A 9,050-nucleotide genomic window follows, 5' to 3' on the forward strand; every position below is an offset into this window, starting at 1 on the left:
GGAAAGAGCAAATGACCAGGAAAGAGAGGCCACTCCCTCCTGTGAGCTTCTGACACGCACACCCTGACTACTCATCCCACATGGTTGTGGCTTACTTGCGTATGTGTCTAGCAGTCCCTATCCTGGCAATGAAATAAAGCAAGACCCACTGCCCAAATCATCTCTGTATCCCAAGTGTCCATCTTGTGAAAAAACTACGAGCACTGACAACGAATGAATGAGTAGATGGAGGAGGGGGTGCGTTTGGGAATAGGGCCAGTAAAGAGATCTTTTTTTTCTTCCAGTTGAGGGATATTGAGCAGCCATTAAGAACAGGACACTGTAGGATACTGGGGCAAAGGACTAAAAAGGCAGGCTGGCGTCTTACACATAAAAGCCTAAGGTGTTTGTATTTTACCCTGTAGGTAATGGGAAGCAAGGAACTGAGGGAAGGTCCAAAAGTTTTATAAAGTTGAATCTGGTAGTGAGTGCAGGAAGGGCTGGGGTGGGGAGAGTGTGAGGGCAGAAAGAACTCCCTCTGCCCCTCTTGGTTGGTACAAAGGTCCCAGCAGGCACTAGGCTATAGACCTAGAGACCGACTGGAACAAGGGTGGCCTCACACACCCACCTCCTATCCTCTCGGTGCTCGAAGTACCCCCGTCCCCGGTTTTCTTCATAAGGCCTCTTGCGACTCTGGAATTGCTGTCTGTCTGGCTTGAGTTGAGATGTTTCAGGCGGGAGGAAGCTGCTGGGTGCCTCTTGCTTCATCTCCGTCTTTACTTCCACTGTAGGGACAAACCCAGATGGTCAAGATACTTGGAAACTCCTCAGCTATCACTCTTCTGGTCCCTTTCCCTCAGGAGATGTTGGCAGGATCCTGACTATGGTGGTGAAGTGCTGGGCACGGGCAGCCAGCTGGGTTCAGTGGAAGCCTGCTGAGGGAGCCGAGAAGGCTGACTGGAGAACAGGGTTAGGATGAAGGGAGGCCAGGGGTGGCCAGCCAGGAACACAAGCACTGGCAGTCGACGGGGTGACAGATGTCAGTCAGAGAGCTCTCGGGCTTCACTGGGAGAGAGAGGGGACTTCAGCACAAGCTCTCTAAGGTGGCATGGCTGCCTTTGGCTACTTTGCCATAGGGCCCATGAAAGTTGGCAGCTACCCTGCACTGCCCAGTGGGAGGGAGCCCTAAAGGACTTGAGATCTCTTTAAACTGAGAAAGTCTACATTCTCCAATTTCTCCTCCCAAAGACTCTCTCCACTTCAGTTCTTACAAAGCTTCCTCAATCTGACAAGGGAGGGGAAAGCAATTCAACAGAGCGCTGTGTCCTGCAGCTCACTCCATGGGCTTTAGTAACTCTACCGCAAAGCCTGGATTCACCCAGAAGGGAGGATCTACACTTAAGCCAGCCCACAGGTGTGATGGCCTCACGGAATCGCACACGTAGAAAGTCACGATGGAGTAATGTTCTGTGGGCCACAGGAATATCCCGGTTAGGCAGACTCCAAGAATCAGCACCTAACTGAGAGGGAACCACGGATTCAACCTAGCCTGACTTCTCCCACAGAGTCTACGCCTGACATCGTGGATCACTCACATCTACTCATCTGAGCACTCAACCCAAGACCCCCCCACCCCCACCCCGGATCACCCCCTAGCTCTGGCACGCAGACCAAATCTGAGAGCAGGCTCCTGGCTGTCCAGGATGGGGATGATGCCCATCTGAAGGGAGCCTCCTGATTCCCTGCACAGCACTGGGCTCACAGGAGGCCCTGGGAAATGTCTGTTGGTAATAGCACAGAAAACACTCTTCTTGGGCCAAATGATCCTACAAGTCTCACAGAGCCTGATACAAATTTTCAGTTTAACTTACATTTATTAAAATCCTGAGTTACTCGCAAGAAATGTCTGGAGATTTCACTTTGTGGATGAACCAGAATGAAAGTACATAAAATCAACTAGATTCACTAAGAAAAGGCACTAGGACCATAATACAGTGAAAGGAGCACAAGACTGGCTCTGTCATTACTCAACAGTGGGACCCTGCTTCCCGAGAGGCAGGGCACAAATGGTGAGGAATGAAGTGTCCCAAAAGCCAGTTTCCTGGGTTCTAACCCCAACTCTGCCATCAGACAAGCCACCTACCTCCCCAATCTATAAAATGAGGAGAAGGCTGGATTACATCTTTGTTTCCCAAACCGGTGTTAGGAAGAGCTTTCTCCTGCAAAACCATATTTACATGTTTGGCAAATCCTGGGCTTATACAACACGACAGAATTTTTTTCAGTCCAGGACTTCTCAGAGCTTTTGATGCTCTAATGAGCAGAGACTCTCCTGGAGGTGGTATAGCATGTGCTGCATTTTTCAGATGTGTTTGGCCAAGGAGCCCTTTTCTGAGAAGTCCCTAACACCTCCTGGAACACTATTCTTCAGAGCATGGGAAATACCAGACTAGATTTAGAAGGCCCTTTCTGGCTTCCACATTCTAAGATTCTAAATAAGACCCAAACATTGGTTTCTCGGTCTAAACTCTCCAGGGTGCTGACACTAACATCTGAAAACAGATACCACGAAGACTCCCCTCTCCCAACACCCGGGAGCGGGACTAAGTTCTTTCCTTCCAAAGAACCTTGCCAGAGTGACAAAACCCAAATGGATTGCCCAAGAGGAAGATGAAAATGGGCTCCAGGCAGAGGGTAAGGGCCACATATAGATACTATTTCCCTCGAAAGAGATGTACCCCACGTGCTTTCCTACCTGGGCGATAGGCCTGCTGCTGCTCCACCTCCAATGGTCTCCTCTCATAGCCTGACTCGTTCTCTTGTTTGATGACCTGGGTCTCATAGAATTGGTTCTGCCTGGTAATATTGTCCATGACATCTTAAAACAAAAAACGGCCAGTCAGAAGGGTCCTTCTTGGGACAAGAGGTGGCTTTTTTATGTTACACAATGACGTCCCCACTGGAAACAGTCTGCCAGAGGTTAAAAGGTGTGATAACACCTTCAGATGGAAACCTATTTGGGCAGTCAGCCACTCCATCTACCTGAGGACATGCCCTCTTGCCCCTCAAAAGGTTGGAGATCTGTGATTGGGTTTTACAGAATCCCAATATGCAAACCAAATGAAACAGAACTGCTCTGGTTGAAGTGAGGAGACGAGAGGATCAGAGGAGTCCAGCTTGACCTCTCCAAGTCCCCTCTCCAGGGCGGGGGCGACTCTAGATACCGGGGACTCCAAGAGTACGGTTAAAAAACCACCAGCCTAGGTGTTCTCTGGCAAGGTGCAATGCTTAGGGAGTTGCCTTCAGAGCACAGCCTTTAAAATTGTTTAGAGCACAAACCAGTTCTCGGCCCAGCCCGATTCACTATTCCCACCTGCATAGCCAACCCTCTTAGAGATTCTCTTCCACCCTGCAATACATGCAAAGATAAGGGGTAATCATCTCAGCTAAAGAAAGAAATGGGGGAAGAAGCAAAGGAATTGCTAAGAAAATAGGAATCATGATAATAGTGGCCTTCGGGTTCATTAGGGATAAGCCCTGAAATATTTGGAGTTAGGTAGAAAGGGTTTCAGGAAGGTGTCTTGGGGGTCCAGGAGGAACTTAGCCGAAGGGTGGTGAGAATAACAACATTAACTATTTATGGAGCACATACCACACATCAGACCCTGGGATATAGCTTAGAATGAGCTTGCCCCTACTGAAACCTTCAGTTTAGTGACATAGACCCATATTAAACAAATGTTCACACACACAAAACTATGATTGTGTTAAGGGCTACAAAGAAGTACCAAAAACTAAGACAGGAACCCAGATAAGTAACAGATAAGTGATGAGAATGACGAAAACATTCATGGGGTTCTCAGAGGTGGGACTAAAACCAGAGTACCAAACCCCAAACCCCCTCAGGAAGAACCTTGCAGCCAAACCTGCAAAGTTGGGAAACCTAGGATGAGCAGCAGGTAGGCTCTCTCTCCACTCCAGGGGCCAGCTCTGCCAAGCGCCTCGAGGGACCTACTACTGGCTGTGCCAGGACCAGTGGGGCAGAACCACAGGGAAGGAGATTATTCTGCAACTTGCTAACCGACTGGATCCTTTCTCAGAGGACAAATACGTCTGGGCACAGAACAGGTGCAGCCCAAAGGGAAGAAAGTCACAGATCATGTAGTTTGCGACAGGTCTGTTTACTGGAGATGAAGGAAGAGTTGGAGGGGGCATGAAGGGGGCGCAAAGGATTTTGTTGTAGGGGAGAGAGAAAGAAATGGATTATTTCCTTAACTGGAATATATGGAGCCCTTTCAAACAATTCTACTTCTCCCAGACTCCAAGCACAGTGCTCTTTCCACAAAGCCTCACATCTATCTTCCTGAGACTCTCTCCTGTGTCCACAGAGGCAGCCTCGCCCAGAGAACTTGTGATTCTGGGGCCCTTCTCCACTCTCTAAAACATCCACTCCTAAAAAAAAGCAGGCCTAGTGCTAAGCCCCTTATACATGTGATCTTATCCATTATAATCCAGGCGGGCACTAGTATTATCCCTATTGTACACACAAGGAAACCAGGGCTCACAGAGGTGAAGTGACCTGCCCAAGTTATGAAGCCTTATTTGAAAAAAGTCTGAGAGTCTGGAGTCTGAGCTCTGAAGCACCTACCTCGCTTTCCTCTGACACACCTCTGGCCACTGGCCCTTCTTCCTAGGCACTCCTGCCAGGGTCTCTCCTGCCCTAGACCTGCACACTGGGCTACTCCTTCTTTCACAGGTCTCTGCCAGGGGAAGTACTGTTCCCAGCACCTGAGTCCTGGACAACCCCCAGGCCACCCTCCACCCGGAATCTACACTCAACTTGCCTCTCTTCCAGGAGATCCCATCTCTCAGGAACAATTAAGTACCCAGTGCCAAGCCCAAATCTTGTCTTTTCCCTGACCTCCTTGTTCTCATTCCCTCAGCCAAGGCCCAGGGTGCCCTTTTTTCAGAGAAATACCACAAGTTCTGGATGTCAGAGTCCTCTCTTTTTACTCCTTAATCTCTCTGATCCCCACTCCCCAGTCCTGCTGGAAAGCCACCCTTTTCTAATTTGATTTACGCCCTTTCTATCCCAGGGTCTCCAATTGTCAGACAATCACAGATCTACCCTATCCCTCCTCATTCTGAGTCATACCTTCTGAATGATGGAGGTTCCCCTGCTACCTCTGGAGCCCACCCCTCCACCCCCGCAAACCCTGGGCACACAAATAACTGCTTTGGGGACCAAGGAGCCCTCTCAGCCCCGGAACCCCTCCTCCCCCAGTCTACAGGTTTTCTTTCTTTTTCCACATCCTACACACTCTCCCCTCCCCCATATTTGCTAGATCAGCTACACACTCCTGTGCTGGACACAAGGATCCTATGTCCCCCAGATACTCCACGGACTTCAAACTCCACCAACTTGTTATCTGCCCCATCCCACCCACCCCTGTCCTCCAAATTGTTCATCCAAGACCATTCAGCAGTAGCCACTGAGTTATCTGTCCTCAGAGCCTTGCCAGATCTGGACCTCTAGGTCCGTTGTCCAGTGACACATCCTTCCCTCCCTTGCCAGCCTCCCGACACCAAGGTTTCCTATATCAGCTCTAGAAGTCAACAAGAAGGTCCCCAGATTTTCCAGCCCCAAATGCCCAAATTGCCCCTGCCTCAAAGTTGGTCGGTCTCCAGCCCTGGATCTCAGTCCCTCAGGCCATCATCAGACAGATGTGGGTCCCCCACAGTCCAATCACGTGGTCACCCACATCCCCTAAATGCTCACCAGCCAAACACCAGAGCATCCACTCCATCGGACCCTCTCCAGCCAGACCTCAGGACCTCCATCTCACCAACCCACCCCAGTAGCATATATCAGACTTCCCGTTATTCCATCCAGCAGCAAACTCCAGGATCCTCCATCCTCGAAACTCTCCTGGCCCCGGACACCTGGTGATTCCTTCCCGAGCCCTGAAAACAAGGCTCCCAAAGCCCAGCCCGCAAGCTGAGCTAGCACAGCCCCCAGGACCACTCAGCTCCAAACTCTAGGATCACCATCCTTTCCAAGACCTTCCTCGGCCCCCGAAGAGAAAACCTCTTGTTCTTCCGACTCTCTCCAGCTCCAGAAACCACGGCTTCCGGTCTCCGAATGCTAGGCTCCAGAATCCTCGCCTTCCCCCCTCCCCCGGACTTTACTCATCTCCGAAACCGAGAGCCCCCACTCTCAGTATCTTCCCTGTACCGAATGCCAGGATCCACCCTCCAGCCGTCCCTAGGCCCTTCACCCCAGATCCTTTTCAGCGGCGGGTAGCGGGATCCCCCAATCCTCAGACCGTCTCCCCGACCTCGAGCGCCGGATTCCCACGTCCCACAGCCCTTCCTCGGCCCGGACTCCGGGCTTCCCGGTCCCCGCCCCGCGCACTCTCACAATGTCCGTCCGGCCCCGAGTAGCCGCCGGGCTCCGGGTGCGGCTGCAGCCCGGGCGGCGGTGGCTGCGCGGTCCCCTCCAGCTCGGAGCCCCCCTCGGTCTCGACCTCCTCGTTGCTGTGCCCGGGTCGCCCCGGTTCGTCGTCGGCCTCGAGCTCCCGCTCGTCGTCGGGCTCCTCGGCCTCCAGCGCCGCCTGCAGCCGCTCAGCAAGCTCGGCCTTGAGGCCGCGAGTGTCCAGGCCGCGGCGCTGCAGCTCCTCGCGAAGTTCGTTCACCTTCAGACGGCGCACATCCATGGCCCGGGCCCCCGGGGCGGCCCCCGAGCCTGGCCCGGCCTCCCAGGGCTCTGTCCCCCTTAAACCTTTCCTGTCAGGAGGCGAAGGGGGAAAGGGGGGGGGCCCACTCCAATGGCGGCAGCAGCTCAAAATGGCCGCCGCCGCCGCCTCCCCCACTTCCGCGGTTTCTTGCGATGCAACATAGGTGCCAATTGGCCACTGTATGGGGGCAACGGGCGCGGGCCCGGGGACTGAGCCAATCAGACAGCGGCTTTCAAAAAAACGGCAACGAAAGGGCTCAGGAGCGCCCGGGAGGAAGCGTTGGCCTACGTCGATGCCGCGGCCTGAGCGGAGGGCGGGAAAAGACGGGAGGCGGCGCGCATAGTGATTGGGTAGCGCCCGTGCCCTCGCTCCCGTAGGGTCAAATGAGGGAAAGGGAGTAAGGACTTGGGCCAATCAGCGATGAGATCTCGGAAAGAGCGTGCCCCACGGCCTTTCCTGCGCAGCCCCTTCATCAAACTAGTGTCTCAGTAACACATATTCTGATGGGTCTAGATCTCTCGCCCCTAGAGGAGTCCGCCAGAACCAATCAAACGGAGGGTCGGCAGACACCTCCCCCTTCCCTATTGCCTTTAAGAAACCGGAAAGAGGTGAATTCACGAAAGGCCCGCCCCTTGCCGTTAGGGCGGTTTCAAAACAATCTGCTCACCAATCGCAGTTATTGTCTTATCTCACTAAAGCTCGGACAGTTGGATCGCTTTAGGAAAGACTAACCAGATTGGCCTTTCTTCAGCGGACCGGCTCACAAATTTTGCTGTGGAGGGAGGTATAGAAATAGAGATTAATAAATGAATTATTCTTAATCTGGAAGAAACTCAATTGCCTTTATGAAAAGCAACCCTTTGACTTCAGAGAGTCCTGAAGGTTTGAAAATAGAGGCTAGACTAACAACGGGAGAAAAGTCGTTAAAGAAATCGCACCCTCTTCCCTTAATAGAACATCTGATAGGGAGACTCTTTTCCACGATCCTAGCTTCCCTGCCGTCTTTCTCTATGGTTGGTATTTTACGTGGAATGGGCGCTTTGCACGCGACCATAGGGCCTTCCCCTCGGGGAAGACCTCCAGAAGTTCGCGGATCTCTACCACAAATCCTCTAAATTGCTGTTCAGTAGATCTGGCTATTTGGCGTCTGTACTGATAAGCTCAAACACAAGGGTCCGTAGCTAAGCCTTACGCCACTAAATACAAACACCACAGTTTCGCAGTGTCTAACGCTGCACCACCTCTCGCCTCTAACTCAAATGACACAAAACGTCTGTAAGATACACAACCGAGATATACAATGCAAACGCCGGCTGCCCATTCAGCCTTACCTTAAATCCATAAAAGCCTACACACACCCTCTACTTAGACAAAGGCACACACGACACAGATAAATAAATGACCGTGAGGTCGTATCAGATGCATCAATTCAGGGGATAATACACCGAACTGCAATGCAGATGCGTCCGCTAAGGTCCGCATGGGCAAGCTGCATCAAATGATAAAGACACACTGGGCAGTTACACTACGAGCTTACACTACGGCAACCTAGATACACAGCATCCACTCAGAAGCGGGACAGACACTCACGTGGGCCCGGAGGTTCCAGTCCAGACACCCCGCCCCTCGCCCACGTCCGACTTCCTTTCTCCTCCCAGCTTCCCACAACGATTTATTTTTTAAAAGTTTGTGGCCGGGATTGAACTGTTCTGGGTTCTCAAGAGCCGCCACCGGAGGGCGTCCGGGCGCTGCCAAGGGGTCCTCCATCTGCTGGACACACCCAGAAACGTGTGCCCCGCGATGCGTGCAAAACACAGTGTCATCTTGGCAGGAGTTCCTTTGTGAGCCAGTGATTATTGGCGGTTTTCTGTGCCTGTGTTTCTATATGAATCTGAACGTTTAGGTCTGTGAGTACCTGTTGTACTCTATATGTCTCTGGGTATTTGTATCGCTTTACTCTTCGTGTATCTGTTACTCTAGTTTCTTTCTATTTCTGGTATCTGCCTGTGCATATATTTGTATCTGTAATTTTTTTCTCCAATCATCATGTTCTAATCTTCCCTCCAAAGAAGGAGCAGGTAAGGATTATCTTCCATGACGACTGTATCTGTAATTTTCTGTGTCTGTTACTGTGTCTGAATTTGTGTCTGTTTTTGTGACCAGGTGTGCCTCAATATGTCCATTAATTCGTGTGTCTTTGAGGCGTGGATATCTCTGTGTGACCTTATGAGTATCTGTGTGCCTGTTTCTCACTAGGAGTTTCAGAGAGTCTGCATTTCTTTGCTTGCATGTCTTTTTGTCTATGTGTATGTTCATTTCTACCCTCTTGAGTGA

The 9,050-nt window shown here is 51.6% G+C and overlaps 1 protein-coding gene and 1 non-coding gene across 12 annotated transcripts in view; both read right to left on the reverse strand.

The window, feature by feature from the left end:
• The window catches only part of HNRNPUL1 (heterogeneous nuclear ribonucleoprotein U like 1), a 33,541-nt gene extending 25,214 nt beyond the window's left edge, over nucleotides 1-8,327 (reverse strand). The window contains exons 1-3 of one of the 11 annotated variants that reach the window (XM_025045991.1): nucleotides 8,307-8,327; nucleotides 2,735-2,857; nucleotides 608-764 (exon numbers count right to left, since the gene is read on the reverse strand). In XM_025045991.1, the coding sequence (XP_024901759.1) occupies nucleotides 608-764; nucleotides 2,735-2,852 (275 nt within the window). In that variant the 5' untranslated portion in view covers nucleotides 2,853-2,857; nucleotides 8,307-8,327. The other 10 variants (XM_025045989.1, XM_015588436.2, XM_006910697.3 and 7 more) reach the window with 10 other exon arrangements.
• Nucleotides 8,328-8,714: 387 nt separating this feature from the next.
• On the reverse strand, nucleotides 8,715-8,817 carry LOC112478885. The gene has a single exon (XR_003045993.1). It is a non-coding gene; the product is annotated as a U8 small nucleolar RNA (small nucleolar RNA).
• Between the last annotated feature and the right edge of the window lie 233 nt (nucleotides 8,818-9,050).

This window comes from Pteropus alecto, unplaced genomic scaffold (genome assembly GCF_000325575.1).
Source record: "Pteropus alecto unplaced genomic scaffold, ASM32557v1 scaffold474, whole genome shotgun sequence".
Classification (NCBI taxonomy): Eukaryota; Metazoa; Chordata; class Mammalia; order Chiroptera; family Pteropodidae; genus Pteropus; species Pteropus alecto.